Genomic DNA, 23,736 nt, shown 5'->3' with positions numbered 1-23,736 from the left:
AAAAATATTTTTGACTTTGGTTTGGTAAATCCCTAAGTAATTGTTATTATGAAAATTAAGATATCTTATTACGCATGCCCACTAGCATACAGTAGTCCTACAATCATCCACACGTAAACCACTAATTTGCAAAGCGTTTTACCTTGCGTGTTCTCACATAGTTAACCCTTATTTCGCCTCCCGGCAGCGCCATCAATCGTGGCTGGCGAAAACGCCAGACAGTATTAATTACAATCGCATTATGTGAGTGATAATTTAGTCCTTGTGCCGTGGCGGTGCAATCAAATCATCTTCGCAACACCGACTATTACCAATATTACAGGCATTACACCCGCGATTGTTACCGGAATTACGTGGACCTGCGCTATTAGAAGATGTTATGGCCGATAGTGAGCTGAGCTGGAATATGATGAGACATGCTTGGTGGCCATTAGATCGTATTATAATAACATCTTGCGCTGGGGTGTGTTATTACATATCTCACAGAGGCACGCGTGCAGAGATTGCGCATCTCTGATGAACGCGTGTGTTGCTTGATACGATTGCAACGCAATTACCGTTGGTTTGCAGGCGTACATCGATTATTTACGCTTGCAGTATATTACGCACTACTGTTGGCAGGATGCGCTAATTTTGAAAATTTACTGTGTTTGTTGTCCGCGGTGATAAACCAATGGATACTAAACAGTTTTTACAAAATTAGTAGCTGTTGTAAATTAACTTAAAACGTGTAATGTTGATAATGGACTGTAGTGCCATCTATTGGTTGAATTATGATACTGTTACTAAGATAATATTTCCATGCCAACTTTCAGCCCTAATTTTACACCCTTACAGTTATATATTAGTAATAAAAAGTAGCCAATATCCTTTTTTGATGTATGTTTTACAAATTTGTAAAGTTTCATCAACATCGTTTTAGTAATTTCTGCGTGAAAGTGAAACAAACATACATTTCCTATGAAAATTATACATATTTACGATTATGATACTCCAAAATTCGTTATTTCTATGTTAGTTTTTTTACCACAAACAAAAATAAAATGATTTTTCTAACTGTTTGGTGCTTCTGGTTAAATAGCTATTGTAGTTTACATTTGCATGTAGTCGCGGGTGGTCGTTTCGGATGGTGTCGCGCGATAAACAAACAGATTTCGTTTTGCATAATTTACATCTGCGGCGGCGCAGGCAATTTGCAATTTGCTGGGAAATTCGTAAATTTGCGCTATTTCAAATATATCGCATCCGCCTCGCTGCGTTTCATTACATTGCTTGAATTAATTGCATCGCAATGCAATTATAATCACAATATTTGCAATCAAATTCCTCCAGCCTCCCTGTTTTTTCCACCGAAAATTATAAATGTTGATAATATTATGATTTTAATCGGATTAATTTCCGAGGTGAATAATAACAGCGAATGCAAATTAGTACGCTTTTCTTCACGTTTTAAAAACTCGCTGCGTGCATCAAAGCATCGGAGCATTCATTAAAAAATATTCAGCATTAAAATTTGCAATCCTTTCCGATGTGATAAAAAAGGGCGTAAAAGTGGCGTCCGTCTTTAATTATCTCCGTTCGGCACACAGCGCGGACTTTAAGACTTTACACAGACAATTTCGACGCGACGACTCTTTCATGCTGCTTTATTCGGCACATTCGGGGATGACATTCTTGGAAGAACATCGCAGCGTGCACGAAACGAGGGAACAGCGTCTTTATTTCCACGCAGCGGCTAAGAAACTCGAAAAAAGATCTTAAAAGGCAAAAAAACGAGGAGTACTTTTTAAAAGAAAAATCGCGGAATGGGAATCTACAGCCGTGGCGCTTAATTCCGGTCGCGGCGCGAAAATCAAAAGAAAACTTTTGGCGAAGCATAAAATTCCGCAGCACAATAATAAAGTGTGTGGTTGTGTGCGCATGGCAATGTGACCGGGTCTGTAGGCGAGAGAAAAATATTTAAACGAAAATACGAAATGAAAATATGAAGACGACTGTGAAGTGAAGAGCGGCTGGCAGAGTGTATTGTGCAGATAATTGCTGCGAACGCGATGGATCTCTGTGGAACTCTGCTCGCGTCGGGCTGGAAATATTTTCACTCGACCGCATATAACAAACGCGGCGTAATTGCGTAATTAAATGAACTTATAAATACTTGTTTAACTCAACAGTCCCCCAAAGTCTGTACCATCTGCACGACGCGTCTGCTTAACTCCTCTTGTTCACTTGAATGCGCTCTGCGACGCGCTGCGTTTGTCTGTTTCGGCGGTGCGTGTTTAATGCAATTAATGTTTTTAGCATTTTCGGGATTTTCGCGTGGAAAGCGTCTGCAAATCGGATTTTCAAGAAAATACTTAACAAGAATATATTTTATTTTTCAAGTAGTGTGTAAAGTGCGTAAATTATCACATTCAAGTGTGTAAAATGATCTTTTTCGCACTAGTTTTGTAAAAATGTTTTTTTTTCTGCAAAATTTTACTTTTTATGAATTTCCATATAAAGATAAAATATGATGAATTGTTATTTGGTTATTATTCATTAACGAACGCAGGAAGCCGAAAAGACACGCTAATATTTTACGTTCGTCGCGTTTGTCGATGACGAAGTGTTGCGGTCGAGTCGGGCAGGCGCATCGAGACGCGAAGGTGAAAAAAGGGAAGGCGCGCACCCTCAGTCTTTGAGTCTCATTAATTTTGCACGTTGCCACCATCTCCACAACCCCCCTGGCATCCGTAAACCCAGCGCGCAACAATGCCTCCCGCTTCCCGCTGGCATAAATTATCCTAGCGCTGTGAACTTGTCTTAAATATGAAAATGTTACCAAGATAAATTCGCATTGTTTCATGCAGATTAGCATATTAGGAGAGGAAGGCGCTGGAGCAAACTGTCAAAAATGTTGGAAATGTTGAAACTCGATACGTTATGGATGTTCCTGAGCAAACAACCAAGCGATAACAATAACGACGTTACACAAACGCCACAAAAAAAAAAAACAACTTAGAAATTCATCTCACGAATACTCGGAATATTCGTTTCATTTTAACCGGTATTAAATTTCATCAAGGCTGGAGATAAATATATCTAATTACCTTTGCGCTGCGATGAACATTGTCTACATGCGGGGTGAATTAAACCATCAAAGATCAAAGGGAAAAGTTCGATTCATAATTATACAAGTTAACGAATGATATATATGATCTAGTCACGGTTGTTAGTACCGCGTATTAATATTAATAGGCTGTTTGAAATTTTAGGGGTGTTATCCCCTCGTGGTAGTTGGTTTTCATTCATTTCGCGCTACGTGCCGAGATTATCATTCAAGGGCCCTTCACGTTCCTGATATTATAAGTTGGTGAAATTTCATCGGGAAGTTCGCGTGAATAATTGATTACCCCACCTGTACGAGTCCGTAAAAATCATACGCCACAAAATGAAGCTTATTAAAACTTAAACTATGATGATGATGATGAAGAAAACCATCATGGTTCTTGACGCTTAGACATATAAATTTAATTATGAGGTTGGATGTTGTTTTTCGTTTGCATTTCGCAACTTTTATCTTTTCAGTGCAACTTTTCGCGAATTCTTGCTTGAAGCATTACGAAACGCTTGACTACTATCGCCGTTATAGCGAAATATTTCGTTTTATTTGGGCTGCCCTTTGCTGTAGACACCGTGCTCGGCGGTACTTAAGTATATGAAAAGTTGCAGCAAAAGTAAAACTCGAAGCCTCGCAAAAGCTCGCTCCGGAGACGATGCAGGAGTAACACGAAGTGTTTTGTTAAAACCGTCCGTCCGCTGACAGTTTCGCCTCTGTCGTCGTTTTTTATTTCTATTTTCAGCGTTTTTTCTCTTCTTTTCTGTATTTCGTGCGCAACGGTTTCATTCTGCACATGCTGCTGCAGTGCTTTCACGCCACGACGAGAAGCACAGCATGTGAAAGATGAAGCGACGGCGAGAATCGTGCAGAAATCTTGCTGTCGAGCCAAGTCGTCCAAATGAAAACTGTCCGTTTAGCGAGCGAACACCGCGCAACTGGCATAAAGCAACAATGCGCCAGCAGGAAATGAGTTATGAAAATGGAAAACGACATTCGCTATATACTAGTATGAAACCTTCGACGTTTCATTTCGCATTACTCAAGATTTATATTAATATTTTTCAATTGTGTAATTTTCATCAAAATTTCACTCCGCACAACATGTTTGTGTCTTTTTGCTTGGATAAATAATTTCGACCGTTAGAAACGTATCATATCAAGCCAGTAAAGAAGAAAAAACCTCGGCATCAGCAGCAGGAACATACAATTCATCTGCCTTTGCTCATTTTTTTCCACGCCATTCATTCACGCTGGCGTTCGCTTTTTTCTCATTTCCTTCGGCTCATGTGATGTGATGCGAGCTTGTGCCTGTTGTGTTCGCTTCGTTTTTGTTGTTATTACCAAAAGAACAGTCCGGTCCAGAGAAAGTTATTGATTTTTACTGAATACTTCCTTTCTGCGCCCAATTGAAAATTGTACGTGGGTGTCAAATAAAAATTTTTCTTTGTACCTAACGAACCCAATAAATCTTAGCGTCATTGAAATTACATGACATCCAATATTAATATTTTTTGCGCCGGCTGTGTTCATTAAGAAAAATAATACGATACGTCGTTCGACGGCAGACGACAGCAAAAGAAGCTTTGATGAATTTTTTATGTAGCTAAAAAGATATGAATTATTAAGTCGCCTTCTACTTTGCTTCTTTGCGAGCTTATTTTTCTCCTCTTTCGCTGCGCTCACATTTAAGTGAGGACGGAACGATTTTTCATCCTTTGTTCGATGCACGCGTGCTATGTTTACGTGTGTATCGTGTGTTTATTAAACCGTGTCAAAAGTTCTAAGTAGAAAGTTTACCCTCACTTCCAGAGCATCCAGCGCAGTCCCAGTGCGTTGGTTGATTGAAGAAAAATACTCATGATATACCTACAACTTGTGTCCCTAAATGAAAAACTTTTTTTATTCCCCCCTAGTTTCCTATTCTCCTGGCAGGGTCCTTATTGAATCAGGCACTCAGCTTTAAATCTGCGTAATGTAAAAACGCACCAACGACATTATTATTAGACGGGATTTAATATTCTCGAAAATTACAGCGTGCACCCACGACCCTTCCGTTATTAGACTGCATCGCAACCGTAAAAAACAGACAATCTTCGCGAAACCAAAAGGGATCAAGCGATGAGGTCGGAAGGAAACAAGAGAAAAATTAATTTCGTAGTGCGCTCAAGCGACGCAATTTATTTTCCGATTTAAAAAGTCGCGTGGCTAAGTAAGTAAGCATAAAAGGCGCACCCTAATAGAAAGTTATACGATGACTCGGTGGAAACCAAGGAAGGAAGCAATGAAGACGTCAAACTGCAAGCAGAGAGTCTATTTTTTACTGCCTAGCAACGTTACTTAACAGCCCCCTTAGTTAAATAAAAATGAATCCGATATTAGCAAATATTAGCGCTATAAGTTCATGCTTTTTAAATCATCTCGAATGATTCCCCCTCGGAAATAAACCAGACGTAACCGCTCCAGTCGCCCGAGAACAAGTACATTAAAGTACAACGCATATGAAACTCAGATATGCATGAAATACACTTCTTCCCGCCGCACAAACCCAGAAAGGACAACGTGTAAAATGTTATGCGAATGTAATATCTATTCTGCGCTGCCATGGAAATAATGTTACGCCGGGCGTCATGACTCACGAGGAACGAGCTGCTCGTTGTTAGGTTAGGCCCGCGTAGGAAAATATGAGAATCTCGGTTAAAATATCATATCCGTGTTTCCATTTTATCACGCTGCCAGCCAGAGCTATAGATATGGGTAATATTCACGCGCATAGAATAAATATCGCCTGGATGGGATTACGGTCGGGGCAAAATTGAAACCGCGGTCGGCCATCCTTCGTTTCGAATTTCCTAACTAAGAAAGCAACGCTAAAGGAGACACTGATGATATTTGCTTTTTAATATGCGGTATTACGCAAGAATTCAATTATACACCAAAGTGTATTTATATTTAATATTTACACAAATATGCAGATGCGTTATATTATACTTTTTAATATACTGACTTTTGCACGCAACTTTGACCCCGTAGTTTTTAGTAAAATGCGATTAATTCACTTTTACGCCGTCTCGGTTTCAATTATTATATTTAAATCATAATTTTTTAAAATTTTAATAGTTATTCTCCTATTAGAGACGGAGACGAACCTAAAAAATCATAGATCATCAAAATCTGTTCAGCTGCTCTCGAGATATAAGCGTTATAACTAACACGACTTTATTTTACATGCATATAGATATTTATGCGGGGCGCTGGCAATCCCAAACTTCTTTCTCTTTTCATATTATATTTATAGGCAACTTATTTTTCTTTTCCAAAAAACTAACATTTTAATTAAGCAGAATAAATAAAACCGTATGTTTAGCAAAACCCCAAAAATTGGAAGGCTTTCTTCCCTTATACATATTATAACAAAGTATTTTAGGAAACGTCTCGGCGTCGTGGTGCCAAAATACTGCGAAATGACGCTGAGCTGATGCAGGAGGCAGCCACACGGATAATAAAGAAGAAAGTAAGAGCGGGCGACTATGAAAAGAAATCCGAAAAATCTCCAATTTAAAATCTCTTCGAACTCATTCCGCCGGCGACCGCGACAGTGGCGCCTTTACAAATGCGATGCGCATATTTGCTCGCAAAGGAAGGAACGCCGAAAGAGGAAAACGCAAAGCCAAATAGAATCGAAAATAACACGTTCGCAAATAGCGCGCCAACGCAAATATTTGCTTTGCAGTTTTGTGTTCCGCCAAAGAGAGAATAAAAAATAAGAATCAGTTCAATTACAGACGAGAGATGAATTCAACTCCAACACACACAACTCGACGAGCAAATAAATATTAATCACACTGCCAATAAATTTGTAATTGAAAACGCGCCGGCAGATGCAAGACATTGAAATAAAAATTAATATCGTGAAATGACATCGAATCGAATTTTTACGACGCAATGCTCGAGATCATGACAAGCAGATACGGCGAGTTATGAAATTCTTGTGATAGTCACTTCGTTTTAGATTTCACACGTTTAAAACCCACTTTTATCCGGCGATAATTCCGCACTGTGCTTGAGTTCCGACTTTATCGATTGTGAAACGTACTCGATTTCTTCATAATTCCAGTAATAAAATGCCATCGTCATAAAGTGCACCTTTATTGCTGTATTGATTTAGTTTTTTCTGCGCTTCTCGAAGCTCATTCGCGATATTCCATCATTCCATCGAAACACGAAAAATAATTAATTGCTTTTATCTCGTTGGAATTTTTTCTCGTTTAGTTTGCGCTGTTCGTGTTTCTCGGTGGCGGCCATTTCCACCACCGTCAGTTTCAGGCGTGGTGTGTAGGCCCATTTCCACTTTACTGCTCCTCTACGTTTGCCATTTTCACCCCACGCAGATGCGAAACGAAAGATATGAACTCGTCGTTCGTCTTCCGTCGCAAGCGCCGCAAGCGCTGTATGAACGCTCCAACAGTTTTTGTTTCAATTATTTATCTTCACGTAGTGGTGGTGGTGGCGAGACTCATTAGTCGAGATGCTGAATGCTGTGCTCCTTCTGCGAGTGAAAACCGTCGAGATATCCGATAATTAAACGCGTTTTTCGCTGGTTTCCGAAACCTCATCAAATCGCACCACAATTAAAACGTACTGTATATTAATATAAAGAAAAATTAAATATAGAATATGTGAGAATTCAGTTCAAACAATAAGTCGGAAATATATACGTTAAGTTTACATCACAATTAATATTTTACTCGCAATTTTGTCGAAAAAAGTTTAAAATTAAATTTTAAGGAATGAAAATACTAATAATGCATTAAAACGCCACCTATAGTTGAATTATATAACTATAAATACAATTACATAACCATACCAACTTTTATCCCTTATTTTACGCCCTTAAAGTTAAATTTTTACTACAAAAAGTAGCTTATATCCTTCTCCATGATTTAAACTATCTCCATACCAAAATTGATCAAAATTTCTTCAGTGGTTTATGCGTGAAAGCGGCACAAACACACAAAAACACATACTCTCATATATAATACTAGTTAGGATTACACAGTTACCCTGCTCTTCACACAAACAATAACGCGTTATGATTGGAAACAAATTATCCATCTGACCATCGATTCGTATCGTGTACCTATTCTACACCCGTAAACTCTATAAACCGGATGGAAGAAGAACTCGATTCCAGCAAAGCCAACGCAGACAAGTGTCCGTGAGTGCGTGTACACACAAAATACACGTGTGTATAAATCGTGATTGATTACCCTTCATCCAATACATTATGGAGTGGAGTGGTGCCGACGGGCGGACGCTGCGAAGATGCCCGATGGAAAAACATGGACGGCGGTCGGGCCGCAGCAATCTGTTGCCTCACAACATTCATATTCGTATATGTTACGCGGCACATGCATGTGATGTGTGCGATGATTTTCTAAACACGCCCTGTTGATGCTGCATTCATGATACAAATGAAAATTACATGAGGTATGATGTGGAGAAGCGCCCAGCGCTCGCAGTGCAATCAATAACATATTAATCATTTGTTTTAGCGGCCATTCTTTAATACCAACATCAAAATATTAAATAAACGGTATTTATGGAATATTTGTGATAAATTTAGTTTTTAAAAACTAATTTTTTGACTTTTTACGCATCAAAATAATTTTAAATATTCAAAAATGTGAGATAATTCCTTATATAAATTTTCATCCCTAATTTTACCCCCCAAAAGTTAATTTTTTGGAACAAAAAGTATTCAATATCCTTCTCCAAGCTTTAGTCTAGCTCTAAACAAAAATTCATCAAAATTCGTTGAGTGATGTCGACGTGAAGCGGCAACAAACATACAAAAACAACTTTTTCACTCATAATATTAACATTTAAGAATAGATTTGACATAAAATTCACCATGAAAATCCAATTTCACGCATTTAATATACAATTTAATATTATTAAATATTTAAAGAAGTTGTAATGAAACACGCCTAACGAAAGTATGACATAAAAGAAGGAGAATAATCAAAAAAACAGTATAAAACTTTAACACCAGCAGGGCGTGTGTTGCCGCTATCACGAGCACATTTTCTATGTGAAGATATTTCGCTTGTCTGGCGAACACTAGACCGGAAAATATTACCGCCGTGAGCGCATGTAAACTCCCTCCGCATCTTAGCATTATTGTCGTGCTGTAAGTACCTACACAACAATCCGACGCGGCACGAAATAATTGTGTGTATATATTGGAAAAGTTTCAGCCTGCGTATTTCATGTCGAGCACAATATTATTAATTCCGCGCGAGTATTCTCGGAAAATTTACACAAAGCGAGAAAAACCCCGGGTAAACATTGTTAGCAAAATTAAATTTTTTTTTGCAAATTCAAAGAGTTCTTTTTCGTATCAAAATTAAACGAAATAAATTGCCAGTTAGGAAAGCGCGCGCCTCATTACACAGTTAGAGTAAAATATATAAATAGTAATTTAACCTCGCAAGAATTGAAATTTAATGAATTTCCAACTTTTGTTTATACTTGTTAGTCCTCGACCACCCCGCCGGCTGCTGCGCTAATTTAGTTAATCTCGTTTTATATTATAACTCTGTTTTATTATAATAAGTTTTTTCCTTTTCCGCGCAAGCACTCGGATCCATTTTCTCCTTTGTGCTTAATTCAGCGCTGCTCGGCCATGGGGAGAGTTATTCAGAATTAAAACGCGCTTTCACTTTCCACTTCTAATGCGGGCTGAAAAGCCTAAAGGGCATCAAAGTCCTTTCTGCGCGGCTGTCAGTCTTCGGGCGTGTGACACGGTGTCACATTTTACCTTTTTCGCAGCGAGCGAGCAACTTTTAATGTCGCTGCTTTTATGATATCGTTCGCTCGGAGAGTACTAAAGCGGTTCCTTTTACAAATGGACAATTTGTGTACTCGCCACGGTCGTAAGTTTTAAACCTAAAAACCTCCAAGTATTCAAGTTATCTTAAGATTCACCACTTTGAAAAAATGCATTCAGATTACATCGTAAAAATTATCGAGTTTTCTTTTTTGACGCGAAATAATTTACTGACTGGAGTGGATTTACAGCCGGAAATAAAGCTCTAGTGATTTTTATAACAATTTTGTACCAGTGTTACGTAACACTAGGCGATAATAAAAAGCTGCGGATTTGAGCAACGGAAAATAACACGTTTCACACCCTGTCGTATAACGCCAGGCCATTGAAACGGGAAGCGATAAAAGCTTTTGATTTATTAATGTGCAATACGCACCCACGGTGAGCACTAAGAAAGTAGCTAACCGCCAAGAAGAGTATTGAGAATGCTGCCATGTGGAAAAACTGCTTTTTCAAAGCATTAAAAAAAGACTTCATTGTAATACTTTATACTTTGTATCAAAGGATGTTGAACTATAAGTGAACTAAAAGTTTTATAAACATCACAATATCAGCAAATTTGAAAATTAAAAATTAAAAACAACGTTTGTGTACAAAGTTTAAGCTGAAAATAATAGAAAACACTCGTGTGTTTGAAGCAGCGAGAGAAGAGAAACTTAAGAGTGTCTCAACCGCAAGTTTCGCTCTGTGTGCCGTGCACAAGTATAGTTTGTTGTCGGCATCAAGGGATTTATACGCCTCGTTGTCTCGACAGAAACGCCGACGAATGTTTTCCTAATAACGCTCATTATTCAAGTTGTTCCCACTGAGCGTAGACTAAACGTCCAAAACACAGCGTACAGAATTTCCTCAAAGGTCTTCAGCATTCTCTATGTACTACATTGTGCAATTGTAGTGATAAAGATGAGGATAAAGATAGACAAAAACCGAAGAAAATTTATGAGCTCAAAGAGCAGCAAGAATTGTGCATGAATAATGCCGGGATGAAATCTTTTCCTTTATTTCACTTAGCATCAACATCCATTAAAGAGAATACGCGCTTGGAAAATATGTAGACTTTGTAGACCCCTAGCGAGCTGCCAGTCATTCGTCATATTAATTCTAATTCCTGCCATTAACTTGAATTATATCTCGCGGCGCGCCGACCACGATGATCAATCATGCCAATCACGCACGATGCGGGAATAAATGATCAATCAATAATAAAAGCTCCAAACTGCCAGAAATATAAGATCTGCGAAGGGAGTTCGTTGTGGCGTTTCGGAATGTGGAAGATTTTCGTGCTTTTGCTTTCTTCTGGCTTTTCTTTCTAGGAAATCAAGAGGAGCGGGTATTTTTCCGCTTGTCATTGATCGACCTTACGACTGATTTACGATATACACGGTAATCTGTAATAGATGCCCGCATTACACACCCCTGCAATTCGGGGTGAGCGAAATGACGGTACTAAAACGCACCTACGCAAGCAAAAAAAAAACGAAATAAAACCAGAGCTCTGCGAGTCGAGGGAAAAAAAAACACAACATTTTAGCCTTTGTGTGGCACGGTGTCAATGCACCAGTGGAGTAGTGGTGGATTTGGGGTGACTGCGTCGGCGTTAAAACCGCAATAAATCACTTTGCGATCATTTGTTGCCATTATAATTGCGATAATGCGTTATTGATTAGTCTCGTAATTTTTCCAACAATAATTTGTCATTCATTGGCGGCGTATCAGAACACAATAAACCTATTGAAGCTAATGTTTTTGTTAAGTGATTTTCGTCGTTGCTGGCTTGAATATTACAATGTTAAAATGAGTAATGCGCTGAATGCAAACGTAGTTCTACCTCACCCTATAAATTTTATCGCTGGCTCAACTCCCTTTGAGCTTTGAGGCTTTCGGTTTCGATAAACGCACAGCGGTGGCAATGGCGGGCCACATATCCGTAGGGAAAGTTCGCACCTTTCTCTCGAATTGCTTTACGAGATGCGTGCGCTACGCAGTGTGAAAGTTGGAAAACTTGAGGGAGAACGCGCCGAAATTTCCCACACTGCCGAGGCACGTCCTCGCATACTTTATACCCAAAGTGCCATTATCAAATTTATAAATATTCAATTTGCGCGCGTGTCGCCTGCGCCATATGAGCGAACGCCGCTCGTGATTTATCGCGTTCGATGTTGATGATACTTCGAGGGATCCAATTCGCGCGTGGATAGTGAAGAAGCGCGTGCGAACGAGACCCAAGATCGGGAGACTGGTTTGATAAGCGATTCGATATTTCAAATAAGATTTACGCAAAGAGGATTATCTTCTCCACGTCGCGGATGGTGGAGGCGCCGGGCAAAAAGTGTTGAAAACGGGGAATATCGATGCCGAAAACTTTTTGATCGATTTATATTACAAAACTATAGAAAAATGTGATTTAAATGGATTTTAATTTAACGATAATCACTCATTTAAAATGATTTCAACCGCAATTACCATCATTAAATAATTATCTTTAAAGACAAAAAATTTCGTTGAAAATTTGAAATTTGGCGATTATTGCACATTGTCCTGCATAGCGCAAACTGTTGCAAGTTTAAATCGACGTTAGAAAATGGCGCACGACGCAATGACCACCAGTGCGGCCATGAATTGGGACAATGCTCCGCCAATGCCACAGCGATAGCCCCTCCAACTCTCCCTCAATACCGTTCATTGATATTCAAAGCAGTTCAGCCGTGCAGGAAAGTACCGTGCGCGCCTGTGGAAGCTTACGCCGGAAGCGAATAACTCCACGCGCACCGTCCGCCGCACTTCATACCGCCGACAATGTACAACTTCCAGAAATCGCGTTCAGTAACGCCTGTGTCCATGCAGATACCCACGCTATAACGGAGAACATTTATATCATTTACTACATACAGCGTTCAAAATTAAAATAAAAATAATTTAAAGAAAAACTCAAAAATGAGTTTAACTTGCTTAAAATTAAGCTGGTTTCTAGAAATTTGTATTTTCTTACGTTACACATGAAGATGAACATGTTAAATGGGGAGAGTAGCCATATTTGGACCATTTTATATTTTTGATTTATAGAGCCAGCCATATAAACTGTCAATAAAAATTAAGTAGCGGAAAAGTAATCTGTTCATTTTGTATGAATATTCTAGGTAGTAAATGACAGCGCAAAGATTCAATTGCAATTTAACATCTTGTCGTAGAAGTGAAATGATTGAAGTCTGCGGCTTCGCCGATCCGGTTGATCAGTGCAAACGCAAGGAACACGCGTTCCGTGTAATTACGTACGGGATGCGGTGTGATCTATTGATCTCGAGCGTCTTTGACTGCAACTCACGCTTTTAGTCTAGACAACGCCAAGTTGAGCATTGAATGGCGAATATTCCGCGACGTTGCACACTCAGCAAGTTTGTGTTCATGCTCAATCATGTCCCTTGACAAATTTTGCCCCAATAAGCACATAATATAATAAAACCATAGAAAATTAATGATTGTTTTGAATGAGTAAACATCGTATAAGTTACCTCATCATATAACCAATCAATAAAGATTTTAATTTTTAGTTGTTTTTTTAGTTTTTAGTTTGTTAGTAATTAACAAAGAAAATGATTGGTTAGTTTTTTTAGATGTTTAGGATGAATGATGAGATGACTTACGCATACCCCTATTCTTGGCACCTCTTTCGCCCCGAATGAGGATCTCGTGGTCGTCCTCCTCCCAGATTTCTCCATCGGCGAACGCCACGCTCACCAGGAAGACGATCGTGAACGCGAAGAAAACTAACCACTTCATGGCGACGTCTGTTGATTTATTCGCTGTGCAACTGCAACAAAATTCATCACTCAATTAAAATCATTCTTCACTACAGTTTTATAAAAGTTAATTTCAGGATGTTTATGAGTTTTGGTGGTTTTAACCGCTTTTTATGTCGCTGCGGAATCCGTCGGGAACTGCACAGAAAAAAGAACAAACCAGGCAAGAATTTCTAATTTCGTCGCTGCACCGGAGCAATTAAAAGGCGCGTCTCGTAAAGAATCCTTGCTGGCACGACCTACATAAGGATAGTGGACTCGCTCACCGCAATCGCTATAAAAGTTTCATTAAAGTCTGGTTAAATGAGTTACAATTTTTCGAATTCTTCGTTTTCAATCAACCCGCCGAACGAAACAGAATATTAAGGTGCTTGTTAAGTTGCCTAATAAACGGACGCTGCGGAATTTTAATTTATTTAATAGAACACATCCTGGACATATTTAAACTTCCAACTTTTCGAATGAATTAAAAATGCCAGCAAACCAGCAGCACGACGACGCGCGGCGGGTTCTGTGGCAGACACAACTTTGTACTTTGCTTGTTTGCAACTCCTATCTCTCGCCATCGCTCGCACATGCATGACAACGGCGCGCAGGATTACAATGGCAATAATCCCCATCCCCATTCATCCCTATTCTATCCTCGCCAGGCATGTACGCACATTCAAAATTAGATTTTTTGTTGGGTAGCTTGTTTACGCCGAGAAATATTTCATTATTAAATTATATTCGGGAACTTTTCGTTTTATATTTTAAAATTTTCACGTTACATAATAATTTTTAAAAAATTAAACAATGATTACTGGCTAATAATAGCATTTTAATGTTTTTTCATATTTTGTGATATAATTTTACGACGGTGCTGTGAAAAGTTTCTTGTATAATTATATTTCCAGGCGAGTAACCTCGAATGGCGCTAGATTTAATAAATAATTATCAAGCCGTCTCGAATGCAATGAAATGGTGGCCGTGCGGGTGCGATGCAGCAAGTTGAAAGCGACGCGCACGCAAAGTTGTGCGAATCCGTTCGCCGAGTTTCCACTTTTCCGAGAGTTTCGCGTTTGTGTATCAAAAGTTGCTACATAAATAACAATATAAAACGTACTCGTAATACTTCGCCCGGAGTGTGCGCAAATGTTATTTACAGTGTGCGAAATGACAGCCAACACAGTTATTAAATTTAAAATAAATATTTGCGTGAATTATTGCGGACAAAAACATCGAATTACACTTTCGTTACCATCCAAAACAAAACAAAAATCATGATTCTACTCACATGTGTGTATCGTATATCTTTACGCTTCGTTTGCAATTTTGCATTTGTTTCCAAAGTGAAAGCTCCAGAAAAAGGTGCATCTGTTCCCGACGCTATTCGATTATCTCTCTCACGTGACTTTCGAGTGTTTGCGATTTAAAAACGCAATCAAGATCCTGATTATCCGCCGCTGCGGCAGGACTTCGAGTTTCCATCCGCTCCAGCGCAGATAGATATAGCTAGCGCGGGAGGAGAAAATTCCATCCGCCTGACGTGCACAATCCACGACGTTCTCAAGCGTGATGATAAGCTAATGCGATCCGAAGTCTTTCTGCGCGCACACATCCCGCGGCCCTTTCGTCCCATTGGCACGCGCATCAAAGGCGCCGAGGGAAACCGCCGAAAGTTTCGTCATTTTGATGAAAACTTGCAGGTAACATCCCGGTACAGAAAACTTGTAACATGTGATTCTTTAAAATCTAATGAGAACACAAATTTTCGCCTGAAATTCACTTTCTGAAGTACCTAAGGAAGTATCCTGACTAATCCTGGTTTTGGTTACTGCGGTGACTCTGGCGTCATGGGGCATGAAAAGTCGAAAAGTTTGCGGTAAGCTCCTGACGAATTTAAAACGTTGCGCAAACATCTGATATTTTCCGATCCGGGTTGCTGGAAGCGTCAGAAAGCGCGGTTAACGAACCTGGTCGTTTCGGCGTGTAATTAAAAAGTCGTGATTTCCCGCGGAGAAGCTCGGAAACTCGTCCGACATTATTCGCACCATAGCCAGCTGCATCAAATGGTTGACATTAATACGAAATTGTTATAAATTATTATATTCGACGCTGCGAAACTTTTACGTAAAGTAAAGTAAATTCAGGGTTTAAATCAGATAAACTACCGTCAAACAAGGTACGCGCAACGAGGTAAAATCGATCGTTATCATCATGATTAATTACCAATATCGCCGATATCGCAAATAGGAATTGGAATAACGTTCTCAAATTGCAGGCGCACACTTTGAAATTTAATTATTCTGTAAGCGGCGAGCGCGCAAACTTTATTTGTTTCGTGATGGCCTGCGAATATTATACCGGGTGTACCGATAATATTTGCTCTGCTTTGATGTAGAATTATGTTAATTTGTGTAACACCTAGTTTGATTGTTGCCTTTAATGTGAAAAGTGTAACTCATCCCAACGACACAGCATCGAGATAAAACACGTTGGGCTATCGCGCGCCCGCGTTCAGGGCGAGCTGAACGAAAATTTGCATGATTTGTGCTGCAGCGCGTATGCAAATGGCGGGCGCGCATGCAAGTTGCACAATAGATACCGTCACGCAGACGAAGGACGCACTCGGAACAAGAATGCAAATTACGCGACATTAAAATATCCGGCCCAAAAAGTGCCGCAAAGAGCAAACAAAAACAAACGAATCGAAATTGCGGTTTGCACATAGAAGCAAAGCGTGTGTGTGTGGCTTTATGCGTAATCCATTAGGTATAAATCAGCAAATCCTAGAAATCCTCCACATGCGGCGCGAGTACATAAAAAGTGTGAATAAAGAAACGCACATAAAAATGGCGTTTTTATTAATTCCCGAGCGTAGATGGCCAGTTATACAGTATAACAGCGTAACAGCGCCATCTATATGACGCTATAAAGCGATGTTTTTTACGGGCGCACTTTGCGTGTGTCTTAAATGGCGTTATTCTGCGGGCTTCTTCGTGGCGCCGGTTCGCAAGTCATAATCTTATGCAAATAGATGAATTTTTCTAATTTATGCGATGGATTTGCGCCGGCGACGGGCGCAACCGAGAAGGGCCGAGGAGACTGATGGCGGCCATTAAGCCGCACCAGTGCCAAACCGCACAGTTTAAAAGATAACAAATCAAATCAAACGTCCTCCCTTGTTTTGCGCACCACGGCGTATGAGCGCAGATAATAAAGGACATTTATAAATCGTCGTGCGCGAAGCGTGCAACGTTCGACGGGGTTCTTGAAATAAGGACGGAAATAAAGAATGTACAAGCCCCTGCTACACATACACAGAAAGCGTAAATAATAAAAGAAACAAATGCTGTTCAGTTGAGTTGAGGTGGTGTAATATAATACGCGTATACAGTTCGCGTCGGTGGAGGATCACTGAATGTCAGCCATGTTTGATGTTTACGGCTTACGATTCGCGTCTGCGCACTGGTGATACACGAATTTTCGATTACGAATGTAAATGCGATTGTATTCCACACGCGTCTTATTTTTAAAATTCGCTGAAGTCTATACGTCAATGTGAATCAGCCTCTGACAGAGTATAAAAGCTTTCATTTCCCAGAAGCGTAATGAAAATACACAAACACGAAAAATAAATAAAAACACTTAAAATACTTAAAATATTTACGCGATGATAAAAATGCGTATTACTCGTCGGGTGATAAAATGTTTTTAATTAAAATTAAATGAAGAGCGCGGCTGTGTAAAAAACAAACAAGACAAACAGGACAAAGCGACCTGTCGTCCCTGCGCAGAAATTAATAAGCATTATGTCTGCGTTAGCGTTATCTAAACGTGTCCTGTGCTTCGCCTCAACTTTCCCAACCCTGTTTTTCCCGTCTCCAACCAAAGAAAACTTGTATTTTCCGTGGAGATAAATAAGATGCTGCTTCCGATTCTTCAGTTTCTTCAGTGGAATAACCTCATCCTTTTTCTTTCTTTGGTTATTTACACCCGGCGGATTCTACTGGATCTATTAGTCGATACTGGACGCAGCAGGCGCGTGTATTGGTCGTATTAATTTAGCGAAACCTCTTTGCGTTATTTATGCCCGCTGGCTCGGGGACGGTAATTGATTATCGATTCGGTTGCGTCGGAGCTACGCAGAGAAGAGGGCCGACTGGTGGTGGGTCTCTTTGGGCTGCTTATTTCCTTCGCAACGCCTCCGATGTAAACCGAAGCCCGAATGAGAAGATAAGCTCGAATTTACGTACCGTACCTGGCGAACACCTAGAATACAACAGCCTACCACCCGTCAGGAAGGGGTTGCGACGAAGAAAATTACGGATTGTAGTAGAAAACGCGAAAACAAAACCAGCGAGATGAGCAGACTTAGTAGAATGGAATCTTTGGTCGGTTCGTTAGGTGGAACGACTTTTCGGTCGTGAGTTTGGTGCAGGTTCAGGTTTACAAAATCGCCGGCGATAACAATTTTAGATTATAATTATTATTACACCCCTGAACAAGTCGTTTTCTGCTTCGTTAAGAATTTATTCCAGGAATGAATTTTTCCCGACAATAATTTTAATTTTTACGCTTATTATCAACGTTGACAAGCCTAACTTATAACGGATACGATATACCCCGGCATGTATGCCAACGTGAGGGTGAAATTTTTAAACTGGCACGCAAGCCGCCGCCGCCAGGATGATTTATTTCGTTTCTGTGCATACTCGGCGTCCACGTAACATCTGTCAGAATCTCAGACATTGTTTCCGATAGGAAAATAAAGCAAAAACCTCGAGAAAAAATTCAATGTTCCAGCTGAGAGTGCTGAGTAACAAGTAACAACGGCCAGTGTATTATCAAAGTGAAAAGTGCGAGTGGGACGAAAACGCGCCCATCACTATGGTGGATGTCATTTTTCATCCCCGGGCGACTTTTGCTTTATTTTATTTTATGGTTCACAGCGTCGATTCGCTGTGATCACGACTGCCAAATCAACGCCTTTCAAAAATCTAAAAAAAAATCTAAAAAATAAAAACCTGGGAAAGAATGGTGCAAGTCAGCGGCAAATTTCGTGTCAGCATGGCTTACTGAAGAGTTACAGCGTTCAAACGACTCAGCGAAGGGTTAAAACCGTTAAGGCCGTTAAAATTTTCCATCCAGCGTTATTAAAAGCGTCGAATGTGTGATATAAGCGATTACGATCATGTTCCACATGACGTCGAGTAGATTGCAAAAGCGCAAAAACATGTCGCTGGCACACATTTTCACATTGAGCAGGTTGTGTGTGATATTACGAAAATGATATGTGAACAATCGAAAACTGTCCCGATTGTCCTCTCACGCATGATTCATTAATTTTCAATCAATCATTTGCGATGAAAACAAAATATTTTCGTTTTGATTAGAAAAAAGATATTGCACAAATTAGCCAAAGATTGATTTTATTCATTAAACTTAAATTAACATTGTAGCGCACCGATTTCGCAATTAAAATTTTAATTACAGCGGATTTGTATGGAGCTAATACACAAAGTGTTCGCATGCGAATAAATCACAAACAACTAATACATTATCATACACCTGTGATCCAATCCATAACGCGTATAAATTCGCTGTTTGATTAACGTTGGCTTTAATTACAACGCAATTAAATCCGTGACGATTAAACAAAACTTATTGATTTTGATTTCGCAGCAATGGCGCGCTGCTGCAGCAAACAAAAATGCCTTTAGATAAATAACTACCCAGCCACTAACTATTACGACCGCCAGCAGTGCAAACTGGTGAAATGTTAATACGAGGCGCGGCGTGTGGTGCATTTGTGCACTAGTTGGCCCAGCCGAGTGATAAATTCCAATTAAAAGAGCGTTCGTGCGCGCGCCCTATATTTATTTGTATATTCGTTCGCTTTTTCTCAATTTCCGGTATGCAGGTGTGCGAGCGCGTCGGTGGGCGGTTAATCCCGGCGCGCGATGCACCCCCGGTCGATTTAATGTTATGTGCCTCGGTGGGCGAGCCGATCTAGTAAACCACGTGGTGTGCTGCCAACTAGACAACTAGGATAACCTACGGACAGGGCTGGGCCGCGCAGGTAGCTAGGATAACTATCATCGTAATGCAATAACAGCGCAACTGCCGGAAGCACGGTCGTGAGCGAAACAAGCAAACCGCATTATCAATCCGATAGGTAATAAATTGTGTTTTAGTCGGTTGCTGAACGGATAAAAATCAAAAACTTTTAAATCCGAAAAAAAAACATAAATTTAAAAAAAATTTACGTTATATTTTACATTATTTATAATTTTTTATGAAATATTATAGCTTTAATATGCAATTATTCAAATTATTGTTTTTTTTCTTTTCGCTGTGAAATTTTCTTTTTTTCTTTCACTTTACATTGACTACACGCGTACATTTTGCAGACTTATATCTTCTTTGCATTTTCCCAACCAGCCAGTGACAGTTACACCGCCAACGAAGGCGCATTGAATTTATAAAAAGGATGTTACCCTTTTTGGTTGCGTATCGCGGGCGGCACATCCGCTACCGCGCCACCAGGCGACAAAAACTTTCGCCAGGAGTTAGTGTCCTCCTTTCGGAAGAGACGCGCCCCGAACGTTCGGCTGCGGTCGGCGTTGGTGACGATGGCAATAAAAGTTAATATATACGCGTGGAAAAAGTTTGCCCGACGGAATATATCGTAAATCCTTTTTGGAAAGCTCCTCCAGGAGACGTGCGCTTAAAATTTGCAAGATTTTTATTCTTGCATAAAAAACAACTTCATACCGAGTGATCACAACTAAATTTCTTCTCTCTGTGTGCAGTTTTCCAATATTTCCCCCCGTTTTTTTGTGAATACTCGAGGTATAAATTGAAATAACACAACATACGGCGTGCGAAGCAGTCAATTTCGTTTTCTGACGTTTGAAGCTGAGTGGATGCGAGTTAACGCGAGTGGAAAATGTACTTTTGCACGATTGAATAGGAAATTTTCACCCCCTCTGACAGCGTGCGTAGGAAAGTACACCGCCCGCAACAGAAATATCTTATTAAAACATCGGAAATTGCAAATATTTGTGTGAATTCGTCGCTGCGGTTGTGCAAAACGAAGGCGGTTGACTGAACCGAATGTTTGGCTTTCGACTTACTGCGTTCGGGAGCTTTCAGTCTTTGCTCTTCTTGTGCAGATATACGGAGAGCGAGGAAGTCGAGACCTTTCGCGCTTTCGCCACCGAGAAGCCCAGCTAGCTCGCATGCAAAACCGCTATGTACACTTCTTAATAGTTAGCTTCGGTTTGGATTTCGGCTTTGGGCTTTTAGCGCTCGACTTCGCTGCCGCGGCTTTGCTATTTTAACGCGTCGAGAATATGCACATGCACATCGCCGGCTCTCGAACGAGCGAACATCAACAGCGAGATGAAGTGTTTAATCGAATTGCGAATAAATCATTCATGTGACTTTACACCGAGTGTGATCAAAAATTAAACACAACGCACCTAATGCGATTAAAAGTTAGCGCACATGTTGAAATCACATCTTATCAAAATTATATTCGAGGTGAAACACACGCAACACGCAAACCACAGTTTTCAGGTGATGTTCGAGTGTTGCGGCTTTATCTCAATTGCGAAATCCGAATTTTGACGAAAACTCAACTCGCGCGCGCTTGTTGTTATTCTCTTGCGTAATACGAAATCGCAGAATGCAGACGGAATGCAAAACTAGACCGACGTGAATTGTCGAGAGCACGGATGCGCACAAATGAACTCGAATTCGTGCTCACTTGGAAGACGACAACGACAGGGCAGCGCGAACGTCTTCATAATGACGATATTGTTTAATGAAAGGATTTCCACTGTAATTTACGCATCAATAAACTTGCATCCTTCGAACGCCGGGCGCGACAATGCACGCCTTGCGATAACAAAAGCATCGCGAGCGCAAGTTACGCAAAACAAAACACTGCAAAACAAATGAAAGCATAATACAAAAGAATACACCGAGCAAAACTAAGTAAATCAATTTTGTTATATAAGAAAACTTCGCAGCGCATGCGCACGTATAGAATTGAAACAAAACCATTTAATTTAACGTCCGACGCATCTTTATTTCCCTATCTTTAATCGCATCATTTTCTCGCATTGACAGGCGTTCATTCAATAAGCCGGTTGGTAATTTTAACGTCGCTTTTATGCTCCGTCCGTGCTCGTTAAACTTTTATGTGACGAGCCGCCATTGTGCGCTTCAAACAGCTACACCGCAAAACGCCGCTAACCTCAAAACATTTCATCCGCTCGTCTTTATATCACGGACGCTACTATTTAACACGGCTTGCGTGCAATTAACGCGCAAACAAACAAGAAATAAAACCCGATGTTTATTAATAAATATTATATAGAATGGTGCATGCAGGTTCGTTTGACGTCTTGACCGTTGACATTATTGGCTTCCGTGCGCTTTGTACCGGCATAAATGGCGCGACGCGTTCGTTACGTAAGCTGAAAGCTGAATCGCTAGAAAAGAGTCGCTTGAAAGAAGCCGATTACCTTTTGTGGACGCAATTCCGCATTAGTTGCGCCGTTGGACATAAAATGTAATGAGCGCCGTACGTCGAGGAAAGCACTTTTAAATTATTATACGTAACGTGTGCACAAGATGTCTTTTCATGTTAAACAAGTTTTTAGTGAAAAATGCTGAGTGAAGATATGGTTATGATTTCGTTGCGACTAAGTGAATATCTTCACGCGGTTAGTTTTTGTAATGCAATGCATCATGGGAATTCTTGTTATGTTACTATGGCAACGCGTGCGTTGCTATGACAACGGCAAACAAACAAGAGGGGAGATGTTGTGAACTATGCAAAGTTTTCATTCACTTTACACTCGTAGCACAATTCACTAAGGAAGTTTAACATTAGAAGTTTAACATTAAAATAGGTCCATGTGAGTAACGCCATACTTTTTTTTTATATTTTTGTGCCTTTTAAAGTGTAAGAAATTTTAAGAGGCTTGAAAAAAGAGAGAAATAGTGTGATCTGTGACCACATGTGTTTGCCGCACCATTCCAGACTCTCTGCCATGGTCAAACACGAGCGAAACATCTGAATTATTCAAACCGCACGAGTGCATTAACCATTCCGGTACATCAGTTTGGACGGTCGTCGACGCAGACACTTCGACTCGGCGCAATTTCGCTTCCACGATGTCGGCGTGCACTGCTCCATCCTCGTGTTTCCAAATTCCATGAGCAAGAGGTTCAGAACTGTGCGCCGTATGCTGTACTGTGTGTGTATATCCATATAAATTGGTCCAGAATTCACCACTGAAGTCCTAACTAGGGCTATCAGTAGGTGTGTTTACTCAAAGTGCAAAGTGGCGCACGACGTGTGCCACAATCCGAGTCAAATTGTATCAATTATGAATTTGAATTTAAAAACAGGTACAATCAAAAAGGTTGCCTCTAGAGGTAAGTTGTTAGTATTTATGAAGTGGCAAGGCAATTCCCATTCCCACCCTCCCACCATTTCAGTTGTTTTGGTGGTCCTATTCCGACTTCAGTCGGGCATGCACTGAAAGCTGACTGGCCTTAATCCAGCCCGAAGGTCTATCCACACACTACACACACATGTGTTTTAATCACAGAACGACGACAACGTGGACCGGCGATGCATTCGGTTCGGAGCAAATTGCAAATTGCAAAGTGCACATGGTATGGCCCTGTCGTGGACTTTAAAGTACCTCGACCAAAAGTGGCTGTCACTCCCCAATGGGTGCATATGGTGCATATAGACCGCACTGGAAATTTTACGCGTCAAAGTGCTCTTACCATACGCTCGCGGCATAAAATTCAGCCATTATCCATTACTGCCGCAAAGCCGGCATATTTTAAAAATATACATATATACGCTTCAAAACGAGCAAAATAGTTGTGATGGAAAATAAAACTTTTTACTCGGGTGTACGATACTCGAGTAAAAT

At 40.2% G+C, this 23,736-nt stretch overlaps 1 protein-coding gene across 4 annotated transcripts in view; it reads right to left on the bottom strand.

The window, feature by feature from the left end:
• LOC135802219 (uncharacterized) overlaps positions 1-23,736 on the bottom strand; it is a 48,101-nt gene that overhangs the window by 15,274 nt on the left and 9,091 nt on the right. For 2 of the 4 annotated variants that reach the window (XM_065315766.1, XM_065315768.1), the window contains exon 2: positions 13,631-13,797. In XM_065315766.1, coding sequence (XP_065171838.1) covers positions 13,631-13,797 — 167 coding nt within the window. The remainder of the gene's footprint in view (positions 1-13,630; positions 13,798-23,736) is intronic. The other 2 variants (XM_065315767.1, XM_065315769.1) reach the window with 2 other exon arrangements.

Source organism: Atheta coriaria, unplaced genomic scaffold (genome assembly GCF_025399875.1).
Source record: "Atheta coriaria isolate IRGN ID8LTWV9N9 unplaced genomic scaffold, Caltech_Dcor_3.1 hic_scaffold_16_pilon, whole genome shotgun sequence".
Taxonomy (NCBI): Eukaryota; Metazoa; Arthropoda; class Insecta; order Coleoptera; family Staphylinidae; genus Dalotia; species Dalotia coriaria.
The sequence above is the reverse complement of the archived record's forward strand: the minus strand, read 5'-3'. Positions and strand labels throughout refer to the sequence as shown.